General features: G+C 39.8%; 1 protein-coding gene across 1 annotated transcript in view; it reads left to right on the forward strand.

Moving 5' to 3' along the window:
* Positions 1 to 20360, forward strand: part of CACNA2D2 (calcium voltage-gated channel auxiliary subunit alpha2delta 2) — a 731412-nt gene extending 711052 nt beyond the window's left edge. The window contains exons 27-38 of the mRNA XM_070735804.1: positions 637 to 740; positions 1348 to 1446; positions 3891 to 3979; positions 6814 to 6861; positions 10235 to 10306; positions 10549 to 10701; positions 12831 to 12883; positions 13285 to 13340; positions 14226 to 14349; positions 14948 to 15057; positions 18074 to 18162; positions 20232 to 20360. Of these exons, the coding sequence (XP_070591905.1) occupies positions 637 to 740; positions 1348 to 1446; positions 3891 to 3979; positions 6814 to 6861; positions 10235 to 10306; positions 10549 to 10701; positions 12831 to 12883; positions 13285 to 13340; positions 14226 to 14349; positions 14948 to 15057; positions 18074 to 18162; positions 20232 to 20360 (1126 nt within the window). The remainder of the gene's footprint in view (positions 1 to 636; positions 741 to 1347; positions 1447 to 3890; positions 3980 to 6813; positions 6862 to 10234; positions 10307 to 10548; positions 10702 to 12830; positions 12884 to 13284; positions 13341 to 14225; positions 14350 to 14947; positions 15058 to 18073; positions 18163 to 20231) is intronic.
* Positions 20361 to 20603: the final 243 nt, after the last annotated feature.

The following is a 20603-nucleotide window of genomic DNA, read 5'->3' on the forward strand; positions in this document are numbered from 1 at the left end:
TGCCAGTCTGTACACCATCTTTTTTCCCTAATTTTCAGTGGGGTGGGGTTTTTTTGCTCTCTGAGCATGCGCAGAAGGAAAATTGTCCCTCTGGGCATGCATGGAAGCAAAATTGTGCGATGTGCACACAGTGCACTAGTAGAAGGTAAGAGGATACATATAGAGTGGTACCTCTACCCAAGAACGCCTCTACTTATGAACTTTTCTAGATAGGAACCGGGTGTTCAAGTTTTTTTGCCTCTTCTCAAGAACCATTTTCCTCTTACAAACCCGACCCTCCAAAACTGTAACCGGAAAAGGCAGGGAGAAGCCTCCGTGGGGCCTCTCTAAGAATCTCCTGGGAGGAAACAGGGCTGGAAAAGGTGGGGAGAAGCCTCCGTGGGGCCTCGCTAGGAATCTGGGAGGAAACAGGGCCTCTACCCTCCCTATCGTATCCCCATCTGCACACATTATTTGCTTTTACATTGATTCCTATGGGAAAAATTGCTTCTTCTTACAAACTTTTCTATTTAAGAACCTGGTCATAGAATGAATTAAGTTCATAAGCAGAGGTACCACTATATTTGATTTTGAGCCTACGTTTGTGAAAAATGAAATTGATAATGTTCTATGGGTGTGGTTGATTTCTTATGAAAGAGCTGCAGAAGATTGGGAAGAAGACCGAGAGCCCTTCAATGCCAGCTTTTATCGAAGGAGCCTAGATAATAAAGGCTACATCTTTAAGCCTCCTTACCGAGACCGTAAGTAAAATCTTGCAGAACATCACTAGGCAATTTTGGTGTATTTTCAGTTTGGATGCTGTCGTCTTTATAAATATGAAGCTCCAGGAGATTGCAACAAAACTCTTTTTCAGGATGGCTTACATGCTGACTTAATCCAGGAGCTGGTGTCCACATAGTTACTCAGGTGGAGAAACACTGTTCTGTACGAAAACTCTAACCATATTTGATCTTTGAGATGCAGGGTTATGTGTCAGGAGTGGAGGAAGGAAGCATTCAGTCATGAAATCACGGGAAATAAATTGCTTTGGCCTTATTTATATTTTATGGTACTTATTTAATTTTTGTTATGTTTGTTGTCAGAATTTGATAGACTTGTGACAACATAGAAGCCAGGGATGTAACTTAAGACCTTAATTACAAAATAGCAGAATAGAAGAAGCAGCCTTTTATGTTGTGGTTACAGTGAATTGGAAAGTAGGCATTGACAGGAAGACAACTATTCATGAAACCATAAAAAATAGTCCATTATCAGATTGTTTCTTCTAGCCCAGAGAATTTCTTGTAGCAATTACGCAGTATTATCCATCAGAAAATGTTAATTTCTTTCCCTCTTTTCTTTAAATAGCCAACTACAGAGGATCAGAGACTGAAAGCAATGCTGTTGGGATCCTAGTTAGCACAGCTGTAGAACTCAATATAGCAGAGAGGCATCTGAAGCCAGCAGGTAAGGTAATCTAGAAATTTGTCCCAAAAATAATCTATCCCAGGGGTGTCAAACTCATGTAGTCACAGTGGTATCACGGGACATATTGGGATTTTTCTCCCTTTGCTAAACCCGGCATGGGTGTGGCCAGCGTGTGACACATCTGGATGGGGCTACCTTTGAAAAATGTTCAGAAACTTCAGATCGTGCAGAATGCAGCTGCGAGAGCAATCATGGGCTTTCCCAAATATGCCCATGTTACACCAACACTCCGCAGTCTGCATTGGTTGCCGATCAGTTTCCGGTCACAATTCAAAGTGTTGGTTATGACCTATAAAGCCTTTCATGGCACCAGACTAGATTATCTCAGGGACCGCCTTCTGCTGCACAAATCCCAGCAACCAGTTAGGTCCCACAGAGTGGATCTTCTCCGGGTCCCGTCAACTAAGCAATGTCGCCTGGCGGCACCCAGGGGACAAGCCTTCTCTGTGGCAGCCCCGGCCCTCTGGAACCAACTCCCCCCAGAGATTAGAACTGCCCCCACCCTCCTTGCCTTTCGTAAACAACTTAAAACCCACCTCTACCGCCAGGCATGGGGAAATTGAGATCCTCTTTCCCCCTAGGCCTTTACAATTCTATGCATGGTATGTATGTATGTATGTTTGGTTTTTATATTAATGGATTTTTAATCATTTCTAATACCAAATTACTATTGTACACTGTTTTATTGTCGCTGTTGGCCGCCCCGAGTCTCTGGAGAGGGGCGCCATACAAATCCAATAAATAAATAAATAAATTTGATAGCCCTGCTCTGTCCTATTCTTTCTAACCTGCCTTAGTTCAGCATAGGTTTTCTGGAGCTCTACAACCATTCCATATTTCCAGATATACCTTCCACCTCCTCTGAGATTTGAGTTTCAATGCGATTATATTAGAACGTTATCTTCTCAGATATAACTGACAACTACAGTGATCCCTCGAGTATCGCGAGGGTTACGTTCCAAGACCTCTCGCGATAATCGATTTTTCGCGATATAGTGGTGCGGAAGTAAAAACACCATCTGCGCATGCGCGCCCTTTTTTCAATGGCGGCGCATGCGCAGATGGTGGAGCCGGTGGCTGGGGAGGTGGATTCGCCGCCCCCACCAACCCTTCCTGCTCTGGGTCAGAGCCGCGGAAACCTTCGGCTCGCCGAGGCTGCGTCTGACCCCTTCATTTGTATTGCAGTGAAGGAGGCGAAGCAAGGCTCCAAGCTCGCCTGCCGCCGCCGCCGCTACGCCTCTGCCGCCTCAGCCACCCCCTCTGCTCTGCAGGGACCTCGCATGCCACGATCTCCCTCTCTCGCCCTCCCCGCGCTTCTCCTCGGCGGTGGCCAAGTGGCAGGCTTAATGGGAGACCAAAGGCGAAAAAAGAAAAGAAAAAAAAATCCCCAAAAGAGGCAGGCACAAAGTGGGGGCACAAGGGGAGCTGCCCGGCAGAGGTTGCTTTTTTTCTTCTCGTGGGCAAGTGGAGGGGGGGAGAGAGAAGGAAAGAGAGAGAAGGAAAGAAAGAGATGAGAGAGGGAGGAAGAGAGTGTGAGAGAGGAAGAAAGAGAGAGAGAAATGATAGAAAAAAGGGGAGAAAAAAAGAGAAATGAGAAAATGATTGAAGCAGAGAATGACAGGAAAGAAAGAGAAAGAGACAGAGAAGTGACTCTTGGTGATGACGTATGACGTCATCGGGTGGGGAAAACCGTGGTATAGCAAAAAAACCGTGGAGTATTTTTTAATTAATATTTTCTGAAAATCGTAGTGTAGCGTTTCGCGAAGATTGAGATCGCGAAAATCGAGGGATCACTGTATATAGAATTTGTGCTGGTTTGTGTCACTCTTCATGTTCTTACACTATTATACCATATAAGAATAACAGAAGAGATTTTCAAGATAGCCTAGAGCAGAGGTCTTCAAACTTAACAACTTTAAGACTTGTGGACTTCAACTCCCAGTATTCTCCAGCCCCCATAGCATAGCTAGCTGGAGAATTCTGGGAGTTGAAGTTCATAAGTCTTAAAGTTGCCAAGTTTGGGGACCCCCAGCCTAGAGACAAAGTCTAATCTAATTCATAAGATTATTTAAATTTACAAATAGATTTTAAAACTCAATATTGTCAATGTTTTAAAAGTCACTAGGTTGCTCATTTATTGCTTTTGAGCTGGCACAAATTCTATATACGTCTCTGTTATATCTGAAAAAAAATATGAAAACTATGTAGATCATGAAATCAGAATGTGGGTTTTAAAAGAGTTGGATCCTTGTCTTTTGTCCCTTCAGCTGGCTGCCTGTCCAATTTCCCATCTATTTACTTGACTTCCAGGTAGACTTTACAAGGGAACGCAATCTCCTCCCACAAATGTGCTTGCATTCATATTCCTCAGATTAAACTTTCTATCTGCAAATAAAAAAAATAAAATTCTTTCTCCTCCCCAGTGGTTGGAGTAAAACTTGACTTAGAGGCCTGGACACAAAAATTTAAAGTCCTTGCTAGTAATCAAACAGATCAGCAGAAAACACGACGAGTAAGTAATCAAACTGTGTCTATGGGTGTTTGTGACTGTGGGTTTGTGTTGTGTTCCCAGGAACAATACTAGGGTCTTGACTTTTGAAAACAGCATGGTTGGAGCTATGAAATTTCTGATAAACAAACAAACAAACAAACAAATATTAGCATAAATAAATAAATAAATATTGCATTAATACACAATATACAATAAATATATAAAGGCAATAAAAGGATAAAAGGAAACAAGAAAAATGTACTATATTATATATTCTATGTGGCTTGGTTGCCTTTTATATTTTTATATTGTATACATATTAAAGTAGTAAGTTGGGTGAGTATTGCTTGTTTTTCTTATGCTCCTGCTTACCCAGAGCCATGCTGTTTGAGTTGAGTGGCCTTATAAATCTTATTAAAAATAAATAATAATACATACAAAAATCATTCAGTTTAATTTTAAACACATCATTAAGCATGTATCATGTCCCATATTTATCTTTTCATTATATTGCTACAGAATCAATTCATAAACAGAAAGCAAATATGTATTGATTACCGGTATTCAAGATAGTATATATGGGATTAATGTGCCAGTTCAATAGTTTAGTTTATTTTTTCCAGCCCTTATGTTGATAAATTCATAATTCTTCATAGTGTGATAAGTTTCTTGTATATAAATCAAAAGTATATTCACATTCTTAAAATTTATCGTATTTTGTAAAACTGTGTAATATCAAACCAAACAGCACAACAGCAAGACAGCTCTGAATTACACAATTGTACAAATGTCATCCATTAAATTGACAGTTAATTCTTTTTAAAATGGTTTTAATAAATATGAAAATAGTATTTTTTGTATTGGTCTCATGTTCATAAGAAATATAGTTAATATTCCCTATAAAGATATGTATATTTTCTAAGCCATATTATCTATAGCATATAGAACAGGAATTCCCCAACCTGTGGTCATTCGGCCCTCTACTAGGCCATGGCCCATTTGCAACTGAGCAGCTATAGTGGTGACCAGGGATGGGCAGCAGGCAGGACGGGGTGGAACAGAGTTCCACTGGCGGAAATGAAGATGGGTGCGCAGCTTCCTCGTTTACTGGCCTCAGCTCTCCTTTTCCCCCCTGCTGCTGCGTCTGTGCTCCTTGCTTTTTTTCCTCTTTCTTCCTTCCTGGCCTTGGACAAGCTTCCCTCTCTCCTGCCTGGCTCCCCTCCAGCCTCTACCCAGCCTGAGGTGGGGGGGGGACCCAGGAAGGAGAGTGTGGGAAACGCGAAGCAAATTGTCACCCCAGCAAGTGACACTGGTAAGTTTGTAAATCGAAGACTCAACAGTTCACTTGTACGATGATGATCGTTCAAGCCACTCCCATCTGGTCACATGGCCGGCAAGCCACTCCCACCCCGTCACATGGCCATTAAGCCACACCCACAGTGTGGCAGTAAAATTTTTGGCTGCCCATTACTGGTGGTGACCCATGTCCTTCACGTGCCTTCCCACAAGGTATAAGCTACAGGCACCAGCACGAGCACATTCCCTGCATCACGCACCTCACTTGGCATCACTCCGCTCTCCTCCCCCCCCCCAGGGGGGCCACCTCACTATTTGAGAAACACTGCCTTAAAGGGATTACATCTTTTTCTGGTCTCCTTAATGTTTTTTTTTACTATAGCTCCTATGTTCTTGAGCAAATATGGGTCCAGGAAAAACATGACCCCTTTAAGGGAGTTATCAATGAGTACATAGACAGTGTTCATGCTAGACCTGAGGCACCTTTACATACTTCAGATTTGAATATTTACACAACTACAGGATGCATAAAGCATTCTGTCACATAATGTTGAAGATATTAAGTATTCCATGTGCAGCCCCCAATGTTTTTGAAGCACAGCAGGATGAGAATTACAGTGTTCCCTTGATTTTCACGGGGGAATGCATTCCAAGACCGCCTGCGAAAGTCGAATTTCCGCAAAGTAGAGATGCGGAAGTAAATACACCATTTTTGGCTGTGGACAGTATCACAAACTTTCCCTTAACACTTTAAGCCCCTAAATTACCATTTCCCATTCCCTTAACAACCATTTACTCACCATTGTTATTGGTACTCACCATTGAATAAGACACTTAGTGATCCTGATATTTATAAACATAATTATTTATTAACAATATTTTTTTTTGTTATTTATTTGCAAACATTATTAGTTTGGTGATGATGTATGATGTCATCAGGCAGGAAAATCATGGTATAGAAAAAACTCGCAAAGTATTTTTTAATTAATTTTTTTGAAAAACCGTGGTATAGGCTATTCGCGAAGTTCTAACCCGCGAAAATTGAGGGAACACTGTACTTGTAATTCTGGTATTACATATCTTGGATTTGTCAATTTCTCTCTTCCATGTTATTACTCTTGGAACACCTAACATATTATTGTATCCTACTTCATACTACTATCTCTATACTCAGGTTCACATGGAGTTTTTCAAATATCTTCATTTAAAGTCATTTAATTGATCAAAAATTGAATTTGACCACACATTAAAGATCTTTTAACACTAGTAAGGTGCATTTTACTTAGCAAATCACTTATTAAACGGTGGCAAAAATTATGTTTCCAAATAATGTTGAAATGGACCTCATATATAATTTAGTGTATCATTACTATTATAGAAGGTGGGTAACCACTGCAATTCTCTTGGAAATGTTTCCTTTCTTACTATTTCTTATCAGTCCATAGAGCTGTTAGAAATGATTATGAATGATTTATAGACATGAATGAATTTAAATAAATCTGTCCTAAGATTTGTCTGGAATTCCCTTGATTTTCTTGCCTTCTTTTCTTGGCTTGCAGTGTGACCTCTCCACAAGCTGTGAGATGGACTGTGATACTAATGACAAGGTAAATAGATGCAACATCACTGCCTAACTCCTTCTGACCCAGGAGACTATGTAAAAACCCACTTGATTTTTAAAATTCAGAAAGTAAGCAATTTAAAATTGACTAATGAAAATACCGAGCAGGACTGCATCTCCTGTTGAAGGCAAGGATGTTGCCTTTGCTCAGTATTCTTTATTTGTGTTTTTATTTGTTAGGCACTTATGCTGCTACAGTCATGTTTGGCTCGGAAAGCTTACACACCTCTATAATTGTAATCATTAAAAGCAGAAAGTTTATGCCAAAAAAATCCCCCAGTGTCAAGAGACAGAGGGAACCCGTATCAGGGGTGAAATCCAGCTGGTTCTGAGGTTTTGGAGAACCAGTAGCAGAAATTTTGAGTATTTCAGAGAACTGGCCAATACCACCTCTGGCTGGCCCTAGAGTGGGGGTAGGAATGGAGATTTTACAGTATCCTTCCCCTTGAGTGGGGAGGGAATGGAGATTCTGCAGTATCCTTCCCCTTGAGTGGGGTGGGAATGGAGATTTTGTAGTATCCTTCCCCTGGAGTGGGGAGGGAATGGAGACTCTGCAATATCCTTCCCCTTGAGTGGGGTGGGAATGGAGATTTTGAAGTATCCTTCCCATAGAGTTGGGAGGGAATGAAGATTTTGCAGTATCCTTTCCCTGGAGCGGGGTGGGAATAGAGATTTTGCAATATCCTTCCCTGGATTGGGGTGGGAATGAGATTTTGCAATATCCTTCCCCTTGAGTGGGGTGGGAATGGAGATTTTGCAGTATCTTTCCCCTGGAGTGGGGAGGGAATGGAGATTCTGCAGTATCCTTCCCCTGGATTTGGGAGGGAATGGAGATTTTGCAGTATCCTTTCCCTGGAGTGGGATGGGAATGGAGATTTTACAGTATCCTTCCCCTGGAGTTGGGAGGGAATGGATATTTTGCAGTATCCTTTCCCTGGAGTAGGATGGGGATAGGGATTTTGCAATAGCCTTCCCTCAGAGTGGGGAGGGAATGTGGATTTTGCAGTATCCTTCCCCTGCCACACTCACTAAGCCACACCCACAGAAACGATAGGGAAAAAAATTGAATTTCACTCCTGACCCATATCCACAATCACAATGCACACTCAGAGAGATAACAGCAACCATTCAGAATCCAAAGTTCTACTGAGAACAATCAGGTCTTGATGGCTTTATGGAAAGCTAACAGGATCAGGACCCCTCTAATATTCTTCTGGAGAAAGGACAGGCAGTGACTGATATCCAAGATTGAAAGGTTAATGATGGTGCTATCTTCAGCCATTTACCCACCCCTACCTCACCATTGATTCTTCAATTTAAAACCAGCTATGAATTAGGCTAGAATGTGCACATCTTATGCTACCTATGATTGGGTAAAGGTTGCGAAGACTTCATTCTCCCACCATTTGCCTTCCTTTTGAAAATGTTCCTCCTTATAACTTATTCCTTTGATGGTGACTTATGGTCTTCTTTCTGCCTCCTCTCAAACATACTTCCTCCTGATCTTGTGCCTTCAACAACCAATACTCTTGGTTTCACAGTAGAAGAACCTGGCAAATTATTCAACTAGCCAGCTAACCAATACAAGTTAATGAAAGAAGGGAGGGGAGAATATGTATTTTAAAAGTGGGTCATAGGAAAGAGGGGAGGAATCGTTCAGCCGTAAAAGAAGATTGGGGAACCAGGAATATTTTTTTTGCTTTGTGTTTTATGTTTTAATTAGGAAAGGAAGTCAAATTGATTTTAAATGTGGTTTGAGAGCACTTTATTTTAAATGAAAGTTTAAAGGTATGTGAAATAGGTTTGGGCAGATGTGTGTGTATGACTGGTAGGGGTGTGCATTTGGAGCCTATAGGAGTTGCTGTCCTCCCATGCAAGTCTAGGGGTCAACTTCCATAACTTGAAAGAAGTAAGAGATAGCAGTGCCAGATCAGTGTCCTGTCTGGATCACAAGAAGATGTGTTGCATCCTTGTTGGTTGGTTTGTTCATTTAAGACTTCCTTGTCAATTTATGCTCAGTGAATTTCAGTAAGAATTAACAATAAAACATGCATGGTACAATACACAAGACTAAACAATTATATAAAAATTATCACCGCAAAATACATCAAGAAGTCTAAAATCAAAAGACAGAAATGGATGGATAGTGCATTCAAGATTCAAAATTTCTCTTAATTCAATTTTTAATAATATCCTAGAGCAGTGATGGCGAACCAATGGCATGGGTGCCACAGGTGGCATGTGGAGCCATATCTGCTGGCACACAAGCCATTGCCCTAGCTCAGCTCCAACATGCATGTGCATGCTGGCCAGTTGATTTTTGGCTCACACGAAGGCTATGGGAAGTCATTTTTGGCTTACAGAGGGCCTCCAGGGTAATGGAAGAGGGCATTTTAGCCTTCTCCAGGCTCCAGGGAAGCCTCTAGAGCCTGGGGAGGGCAAAAAACGGGTCTAACAGTCCCACCAGAAGTTTGGAAATGGGCCATTTCTGGCCTCCGGGGGAGAGGAGACTATTTTCACCCTTCTCAGGCATTGAATTATGGGTGTGGGCACTTGTGCATACATGATAGCGTGCACACACGCACTTTTGGCATCCAGGGGAGGAAAGGCCATCACTATCCTAGAGCTAAGTAATCCGAGAGCTTCACAAATTCCATGGAAAGGGGTTTATAAAGGCACCTGCACCAGAGTAGTGAACCTCTTTGACCTGGAGAATAATTAGGAAATTCTACCAGGTAAGTAGACAAATGTCAACTCGCGAAGCTTTCCTGACCTCTTCCCGAGTTGCCATAAATAGTGGGAAATAGTGCCTTGAAGCTGCACCAAGGAATTTACTCCTCGGTTAATACAAGATGCATTCTGGCTAGCACGTCAAGGCCATCTCAGTGGATACCAGCAATGCCTGGAAAGGAGTGACATCTACAACCCGCGAAATTACCTCATTGTGGAATGTGACCAGGTGACACACTTTGGGATGAGGGGGAAACAGGGTCAGGGCAAGGCGTGAAGGGGGTGAAGTCAGAGTTGCTTTCACCTACATAATGCTGACATAGTGCGCCTAAATAAAAGACTGGATTTTTGTTGCCAAATGGCTTGAGACTCTTAATTGCGTTAGGGCACTGGTTGGAATCCTGAAAGGTTGAGTTGAAGAAGCAGCCCTAAGGACACCTTAATGCCAAGATGTGGGGCTTTAAAATTAGCACTTTGAACTGCCTATGGAAGCTGATGGATTCATGCGGAGCAGAAGGTACAATAAAAGAAGGGAGAAAAAAGAAGGCCAGTGGCCCCCTTAAGCAAAGCAATATAGCAACAACACTCCATGTCATTGCAGCTGCCCACTCCCTCTTCCCATGTTGCAGGATCTGCTTTGTGTGCTTATTGATGATGGTGGATTTCTTGTGATCTCCAACCAAGAAGACTACAAATATCAGGTGAGCTGTTCTTTTAGTTTTAAAAGTGTGGGGGGGATACGTGCTTCATTTCAGAGTGATATTTATGTAATTACCAAACTTATACTTTTCAATATTCTAATATTTACTGCTTGCTTAGTACAGCTCATTCACTGATTATTGTTTTCCCATATTTATGTATAAAATATATGAGTGATCATATTCTTACAACATGACGTAGTTATTACTGATGGGTGGGGGTTTTTTTCCTATTCCATATTCAGGTTGGAAAGTTCTTCAGTGAAGTGGATGCCCATTTGATGTCTGCTCTCTACAACAATTCATTCTTCACGCAGAAAGAATCCTATGACTTTCAATCTGTCTGCGCTCCAGAAGCTCCAAGCAACACAGGAAGTGCCCCACGTGGGGTTTATGTGGTAAGTCAGGATTCCATGCTATCAGATCTTACCTGATTGAAGCACTGCGTATACAGGTGTAAATATGTTTCACATCACTGAATGGCAGGTATTTAAATTTACAAAGTGTTCTGTCTGGGTGCCCCCAGACTTCAGCACCAACTGGAAAAAACAGCCAGACACGCTGGTAGAAACAAAAGCACTTTATAATTTGAAAATAAACACAGAGGAAAACCTGTTCTTCCCCACAGGCAGGCTATGAGCCTTCACAGCAGACCTCTTGCTGGCACACCCACCTTTTCCCCTCAAGGTTTCAGTATTCAAAGTCACAAGCCAGAATTCCAAGACGCCAAAGATCACAGCCAGGTCTCACGACTCCCAAAGATAATTCTCCACAAACCAGGAAGGGTGGGTCTGCCTTTTTAGCCTTTCCGGGGAGCACCACACCCAAACCCAGCTGTTGCCCATTCAGTGCTTGAAGTACCTGGCTAATTGTCCCCTTCGTTGGGTTGCCCTTCTCTGCCGGAAATCTATTATTCCTTGTGCCTGGTCATCTAAAAAATCCAGGCTGCTTGCTGGGGAGAGCTCCCCCTCGGGCTGAGATTCCTCCTCCTCGTCTCCCTCCTGTTCCTCATCCTCCCCCCCTGAGCAGAGAGCCGGCAGAGGGTCAGCCGTTCCCTGTTCCTCATCCTCCCCCTCTGAGCAGAGAGCCGGCAGAGGGTCAGCCGTTCCCTGAGGGGCCTCAGACGGAATCACAACACAAAGTAGCCAGTAAAGTGGGAAGAAGGTAACCTTCTCCCCCTCTAAAAATATAAATCAGAAATAACTCCATTTGACTGAGAAGGATACTATCAGTTGAGACAACTTTAAAATCTCTATGAATGACACACACACCCCCAAAAAAAATTCAGCAGGGAGGAATGCATGCCACTTCCTCACTTAACTTAAAAGATGGATATTTGTCATGAACAAATTGTGCTAGACTAACTTTATCAAACTTTTGAGGGATTAATTAACTTAGCGGACCAACCCAACCTGCTAAGTCTGTATTTTTTTTAGGCAGGTGTATCAACTTTCATCTGTCCCCATTTTTGGACACTGGTAAAATTTGCTGTTGTTCTTCTCTGATTGTATGAAACCTTACATAACTGACCCTATTGCTACTCCTTCTCCATTCTTCTATTTAATTGTTTTTAAGAGTATGTTGCTTCACCACAGTGCCCTTCTGGACACAAACATATAGTGACATGGCTGATAGCTGTAAAACAGCAGAGTCATTTATAGGTTTACTAATTAAGCCTTTGATAACCTTGCAGGAATCTAGAAGGGAGGGGTGGCAAAAGAGAAGCATTGCAGAATAGATATAGCAAAACCTCTAGCACTATTTGAGAGCCAGAGTCCACACATGTGAATTTGTAAATGATGAAGCATGATAGTGGTTAGAAAAGGGCAACTTTAATGTAGCAGACCTCATGGATACCATCTGGATTGTATAGTTGTCCCCTTCAAGTAGGCACCTACTATAGTTACCAAGACTGGCCATTCTGATCATCCAACGGAATTGGAGTAGCCCAGCATTCGTGAAGGAAGAAAAGTAGGGTTTGTCATACCTGTTAATGACTACTTCACCTTCAACCACAACAACACACGAGCACGAAATCGATTTAAACTAAATGTCAACCGCTGCAAACTTGACTGCAAAAAATACGACTTCAGCAACAGAGTAATCAACGCCTGGAATGCACTACCCGATTCTATGGTTTCTACTCCTAATCCCAAAACCTTTAGCCTTAGACTATCTACAATTGACCTCTCCCCCTTTCTAAGAGGTCTGTAAGGGGCATGCATAAGCACACCATTGTGCCTACCGTCCCTGTCCTATTGTCTTCTTTTGTTACTTTTTATCATTACTTATCCAATGTTTTATTTGTACAAATGCAGTACTAGGGAAATCAAAGCTCAGTGAACTGCTGTTTCTCATGTGTTAATGACAAAATAAATAAATAAATAAATAAATAAATAAATAAATACATCATTAACACATGAGAAACAGCAGTTCACTGAGCTTTGATTTCCCTAGTACTGCATTCACTTCCTAGTAACAACTGTTTCCTGTTTAAAAGCATACTTCTTTATTTCTTTATATTTAGCCAACCATGGCAGATTTTTTAAACCTGGCTTGGTGGAGCTCAGCAGCTGCATGGTGAGTCTTCTCTTTTCTCTACTCTTCTTCTCTTCTCTTCTCTTCTCTTCTCCTTTCTTCTCTTCTCTTGTAGTTGATGAGATAAGCTACAAAACATGATGTAACAAAGCATGAATCACTCTAGGATAGATCTCACAACCTGTTACCGAAACATTAGTGGAATTATTTAAAATAGCCATTTTATTGGGTTTTTAACATTTTCCTACATACATACATACATACATACATACATACATACATACATACATACATACATACATACATACATTTACAAATATTTACATATATTTTGTTTTTGACTTGGAGATGTCAAAAGAACATTAATTCAAGGAACCTGTTTTGTGTTGTGACATGCAGTTGTTTTCTTTTACAGTCACCTAATTGTTATTTCTTTCCACAAGGTCTCTATTTCAGCAGTTCTTGTATGGGTTAGCGTATAAAAGCTGGTTTCAAACAGGTAACAATCCCTATTTGTATATTTTTTTCAGCATCCACCCCAAAAGATGAAATGACAGGAAGAAGCATTGTAAATTAACTATAGATGTATTAATATAGGAAGTGGGGGGCGAAATCAGATGTTATCTGACTGTCAGTTGCTCCTTCACAACTGAATGGTTAAGGGCTCTAAAAAGCATCCCCCACTTTGTGTCTTTAATCTTGAGAAGCAGATTGTTACCTAGTTATTCTGAGTGCAGTTTTAGGGGCACAAACATAAAATCTGCACACATAAATCTTCACCAAACCATATTCCAATAAATCTGATTTATCATGACAAAAAGTGAGTGGAACCACCAATAAGTTGCTAAATTGACCTTCTGCAGTGGAAAAAATAGCAGATGTAAGTTAATTTCACAAGGTGGATTAGTTGGGCAGGGGAACCCATCAGGTTTTAATGTAGATTAGTAGAAATTAGCAAAACAAAAAGCAATAACAAGGTTGATAGAAACAACTCTCTAGATTTCCCCATTCTGGCTAAGGAATTCTGAGAGTTGAAGTCCACACATATTCAAGTTACCAAGGTTGAGAAACACTGCTCTAGGCTGAGCAGAGAAATGTTATAATTCTACAATAAAATATAAGTATCTATATAAATATACATTAAAATGTTATACTTCTGCAATAAAATAAAATAAAATGTCTACATAGAAAAAAGAAACAGTATGGCAAAAGAGTACGGCAATAAGATAAATTGTTGGATTTCCCACCATACATTTTTGCCTTAGTATCTGTAGCATTTGGCACAAGCACAGCTTTAGTAAAAATCAATCCAACCAGATGAACTGCTTTTTAGATGATATCTGCTTTTATTTGCGACTCATTATATGTGCCTGTGTCAAAACAGATGATGTTTCAGCAGACAACATGGAATCTAAGGAGACCAGCTGCATCATGAAGCAAACCCAATACTATTTTAGTTCTGTTAACTATACCTACAACACCATCATTGACTGTGGAAATTGCTCTAGGTTAGTACAAAGAGCCCCACTTGTTAGTAAACATTGGTTCTTCAGCTCCGTCCTTATAACTATAGGAGGGGAATGACCTTCTCCATCCCCAACAAGATAGGCAGCAAATATAGTTAGATATTAGATAGATAGATAGATAGATAGATAGATAGATAGATAGATAGATAGAAGATAGATAGATAGATAGATAGATAGATAGATGATAGATAGATAGATAGATAGATGATAGATAGATAGATAGATAGATAGATAGATAGATAGATAGATAGATAGATAGATAGATAGATAGATAGATTATAGAAGATATGGTATAGATAGAAGGGGGGATGGATGGATGGATGGATGGATGGATGGATGATAGGGATGAGAGACATATGCATGAGAGAAAGAGAGGGAGGGAGGGAGAGAGAGGGGGAGATGATACATAGAGTTGAATAAGGTAGTCATAATGGCTGCTTCAGAAGCTGAAGCTCTTTACTAAGGAAAAAAATCCTACTATCAAAGCATTTCTTTACGGAGCACAACTATTTAAATTATGAAGGATAGGATAACAGGATAGCAGTACTTCATCTTCTTCTTCTCTCTCTTTTTTCTCCAGACTGTTTCATGCACAAAGACTTGCTGGATCTAATCTTCTATTTGTTGTAGCAGAAAAGCCAATATGCAATCAGTGTGAATCCACAAAACTTCTCCAAGCAGAGATAAAAGGTATTGGGAATCAATTGTGTTCCAGATCAGCTACAATATAATATATGATAGGACTATTATTGATTGATTTTTGTTGTATTTTGTTTAATAAACATTACCCGAGATACATTTCCCATAAGTAGTTTGATGCTCACATTATCACAAATAGTTTAAACATACAATAATCTGAGCTCAAATACATTACAATTTTGTAGACTATATAGATAAATGTGAAAGTGAATTTTGTAACAATTTAAGACAAACTACATTATATCAGACCAAAGGGCAACTGGTCCATTAATCCAGTGTTTCCCAACCTTGGCAACTTGAAGATATCTGGACTTCAAGTTGCCAAGGTTGGGAACACTGCAATAAACTATACCTGCAGCAGTGGAGTGTTCTCTGAGCCTAGTTGTTTGCTTGCCGACATTTTATTATCCAGCTAGGTAACATCGATGCTCAAGATTCATATCTTCTCTTCTATTATAACTGCAATAGCCAAACAGATTTATGGACAATCCACTACACATTCATGTTCTCCAAATCATCTCTTGTAGCCAGTGATACTCAGAGATACATCAGATAATAATAATAATAATAATAATAATAATAATAATAATAATTTATTAGATTTGTATGCCGCCCCTCTCCGAAGACTCGGGGTGGTTCATAACAATGATAAAAAACAATATTATAGTGGCACAAATCTAATATTAAAAGAAATAACTAAAACCCTATCATATTAAAACCAGACAACACATACATACCAAACATAAATTATAAGGAGCCTTGGGGAAAGATGTCTCAAAACCCCCATGCCTGGCGGTATAGGTGGGTCTTGAGTAGTTTACAGAAGACAAGGAGGATGGGAGCAGTTCTAATCTCCGGGAGGAGTTGATTCCAGAGGGCCGGTGCTGCCACAGAGAAGGCTCTTCCCCTGGGGCCCGCCAGACGACATTGTTTAGTCAACGGGACCCGGAGAAGGCCAACTCTGTGGGACCTTATCGGTCACTGGGATTCGTGCGGTAGCAGGCGGTTCCGGAGGTACTCTGGTCCAATGCCATGTAGGGCATAGTAGAAGTAATCCAGAGTTGTCATGATTAGTTGACACCTAGCCAATGATGAACTTCTCTGGAGATCCAAGAAGAGGAAGAAGGAACCTGCGGAACTTCAGTGTCATGTAGGATTTTCATGCAGTTTTAACATCATATAGTATAAAATTTATATAGTTTAGATCAGGCTGAAGACAAACTGCGTAGAACTAGAGCGCTGCACTGAAAGCTATGCTGTTATGTCTTACACGTACACATGTGTTCCCCTTATCCCACTGCAAGGAAAGCAGTTTCCTCCCTTCCCTGTCAAGCATCTTTTAGGAGAGAAAATCTAGTAAAAAAAAGAGAAAGGCAGCAAGTAGTAACATTTAAAAGGAGGGGAGGACATTTCTTGTTCCATTCCTGTTTCTTTCTCTCCCAAAGCAGAGTGAGTTGCTGGAGAGAGCTATTTTCTAGTGCACTCCTGTTCCTGTGCTACAAGGCAGTGTTTCCCAACCGTGGCCACTTGAAGATATCGGGACTTCAACTCCCAGAATTCCCCAGCCAGCATTTGCTGGCTGGGGAATTCTGGGAGTTGAAGTCCAGATATCTTCAAGTGGCCAAGGTTGGGAAACATTGCTATAAGGCAACCCAACAATCAGCTGAGCAATATACTTTTATGTATTACATTTTTGTGTGTATGACAAACTGCCCTGGAGTCAAATAAGAAGCCATCTATTTACTCATTGTTTAGATTTTTTTTTATTTCTAGGAGCCCTTTTAAATATACAGGCCGTTGAGAATTTTGGCAAAAATAGTACTATCACTTTTTTTTTCCCCTTCCACCAGCTACCATTTTTTGGATTTTTTAATCTAAAACTGTAATCTAGATTTTTAAATATTAGATTTGTTACTATGTACTGTTCTTCACCATTGTTGTGAGCGGAGAGAGGCGGCATATAAATCCAATAAATCTAATCTAATCTAATCCACCATTTACATTGATACAACTACAGACTTTGGAGAGAGGGAAACAAAAACAAGACAGTGAGGAAAGACAGAAACCAAGCACATACATAGAACTGTCTGGTATTTGAAAATGTAAAACAAAACATAGATTGGAATAACAGTTCAATATTTGGAGATGGGTTTAATATTTAATGCGTTCCGACTTGACAAATCCAAACAATCAGGCACTGTTGAGGCAATCCAGTCTCTTAATGCAGTGGTTCTCAACCTTTCTAATGCTGCAACCCTTTAATACAGTTCTTCATGTTGTATAGGTCACATTGGCCAATTAGGTGTCCACGTGTTGTGGGAAGATCTGGTGAACACCGGCTGAAATTTCCTTGGTTCTTGTTATCATCCAGAATGCACCTTCCAGTTTATACCTGTCTGTTGGCAAAACTGCAAAGCAGTGAAAATGAAAGTAGTTTGAATATACAGTGTTCCCTCGATTTTCGCGGGTTCGAACTTCGCAAAAAGTCTATACCACGGTTTTTCAAAAATATTAATTAAAAAATACTTCATGGTTTTTTACCCTATATCACGTTTTTCCCACCCGATGACGTCACATGTCATCACCAAACTTTTGTCTGCCTTTAATAAATATTTTTTAATAAACTTTAAAAAATAAACATGTGTGTAATAATCTAAATGGTTGCTAAGGGAATGGGAAATTGCAATTTAGGGGTTTAAAGTGTTAAGGGAAGGTTTGTGATACTGTTCATAGCCAAAAATAGTGTATTTACTTCCACATCTCTACTTTGCGGAAATTCGACTTTCGCGGGCGGTCTCGGAAGGCATCCCCCGCGAAAATTGAGGGAACACTGTACTTCAAACCTTGACATTGTTCATATTAGTAGTCTATTTTTAAATCTTTTTTTTAAAAAAAATTGTTTTATCCTAGAGAATAAAATAACCGTATTTTTAATTTTCTAATTCACATTGTTTAAATCTGTTTAATGTTCTTTTATCTTCTGCTTCATTTGCTTGACAACGCAAAGCTCCTCCAGGAGATCGCAATCAATGTGAGCTAGTAGAGAAGCCACGTTACCGAAAGGGTCCCCGCATCTGTTTTGATTATAATATAACTGTAAGTAAAAGGAGGGCTAACTAATGCAATTGTGCGTGTATGTGTGTGTGTGTTTCTCTGTCAAATCACCCTGGTATACCCAAATATGGGAGAGAGCATATTGCTTCGCTTTTGCCTTACAGGCAAACTGCCTAGGTTCAAATCCCAGTAAGGGTATAGCTAGCTGATGAGAGCAAAATAGCTTGAAATAGATCTATATTAGTCTCCCTCCATTATCATTATCAGCAAAAATATGTTTTTTTAAGAGTGTGTGTGTGCTGCATATGTATATGTAGGTCTTGGCATATTTGGGTCTTTTTCCGTGTAAGATTGATAGAATCTTAGAATTGTGATTCTATCAATCTTACACAGGAAAAGACCCGAATATGCCAAGACCTACATACCTATTCCTGTGAAAATCTACAAAAACAAATATATATAAAAGCAAATATCATAGAAAATAAAAAGAGAAATAGTAAATAGTGAAAAAAGAAAGAGGAGGGGAAAGGGGAAAGGGAGAGAAGAAAAGGGGCAAATGAAATGAAAAAGCTGTAATGAAGCTGGTTCCAGTCTTGACAATCATTCTAAGTACATTTTGGGTGGGATAAAATTTTTATTGTTTTTCCACATCTTACAGAGATTCAAATTCTCATACCTCAAATTAAAATACAATACAATATCAATAGCCAAATTCTTAATCAAAGAATTGACAACATTGAACAGGTCCAAAGATGGGCTACAAGAATGGTGGAAGGTCTTAAGCATAAAACGTATCAGGAAAGACTCAATGAACTCAATCTGTATAGTCTGGAGGACAGAAGGAAAAGGGGGGACATGATCGAAACATTTAAATATGTTAAAGGGTTAAATAAGTTTCAGGAGGGAAGTGTTTTTAATAGGAAACTGAAATTAAGAACAAGGGGACACAATCTGAAGTTAGTTGGGGAAAAGATCAAAAGAAACATGAGAAAATATTATTTTACTGAAAGAGTAGTAGATCCTTGGAACAAACTTCCAGCAGACGTGGTTGGTAAATCCACAGTAACTAAATTTAAACATGCCTGGGATAAACATAGATCCATCCTAAGATAAAATACAAAAAATAGTATAAGGGCAGACTAGATGGACCATGAGGTCTTTTTCTGCCATCAGTCTTCTATGTTTCTATGTTTCTAAAATGTCCTAATTATTTATGCATTTTATTCTGGCACACATCGTTCATCTTGTGCTACCTCCTTTTCAGATTTTATCATCCGGATTTCAGAAATTAATTTTCGCTTTCATTTGAATTCAAAATGCTATTAGCTATCCAAATGTCTCTTTTCTTTTTGCTTTTATCTACTAAAACTATTCCGTCGTGCTTCAATCCATTTCTTGTATTCTTACTTAACTCATTCCTGATTTTTAAACCCTCATTTTATTGTAGCTGCCCTTAACAAAAATACCCCCTCCAAATTTACTTTTCTTTATATCACAGGAAATTCTAAGTACATTTGATTGTGCCTCTGCCTCTAGAAAATATTCACTTTTAACTGACAGAACAAAGGTTATTGGACTCTAGAACCATTAATACAGCTGTTCTATTTTTCCTGTTTTTGAATTGTTTCTTTTTCTAAAGAAAATAATAGACTAGAAAACAAGTGTGCATGACGAGGGGCATAGTAATGCCTGCACTAGATGCAATTTTGATGAATTATTCTATGTACTGTATACCTGATAAAAGACCATTGAAAGAACCTCTGAAAATTAATTCTAAAATAAAATGCGGAAAAAAAAAACTTGGCATGAATTTTGACTTTTCTTAACATTGGTCTGGATGTCCTTTTAATCTCATTGTGTTTTGTTCTTTATCCGGAAAACAGTACAATTTTATTCTTTTCCCGGTAATGAATCTATTCCAGAATCCTAGATATTCAAAGCTGTTCTAATAGAACAAGGGATATAGGAGATAGAGTCTTGGATAATGCACAAATTTATTTGCATGAACATTTTGCTTAAAACAAACAAAATTTAAAAATACATATACCGAATTTCAGCAAGAAAACAAACCTCTCTCTCTCTCTCTCTCTCTCTTCCTCTTGTTTCTCTAGGAAGACACTTCGGATTGCGGCAGAGGGGCCTCCTTTAGACCTTCCTTGAATATCTTGCTATGCTTGCAGTTGCTCCTTCTCTATTTGACTGCAAGTCACCATTCGCTGCCCTTGGCATTTTGCCTTTGAAACGCCCATTTAGCTTAACCCATCCTTTTTATTTTACGCACATCATCATCCCCTCCAGACTTGCTAGAGGATGACTTCTGCCTAGTCCCATCAATTCTGGCTGCACCTTGGCATTCACTCATGAGGATTGTTGCTTTCTTTACTCAGAAATCCAGAAGTTGTTCTTGGGTTTTTTAATCCTTTTCCTTCATCAATCCTTGCCTTTCCAGTGTCTCTGCACAGCAGGTTGTGCTAAAGAGAGCT

Source organism: Erythrolamprus reginae, chromosome 2 (genome assembly GCF_031021105.1).
Source record: "Erythrolamprus reginae isolate rEryReg1 chromosome 2, rEryReg1.hap1, whole genome shotgun sequence".
NCBI classification, from domain to species: domain Eukaryota; kingdom Metazoa; phylum Chordata; class Lepidosauria; order Squamata; family Dipsadidae; genus Erythrolamprus; species Erythrolamprus reginae.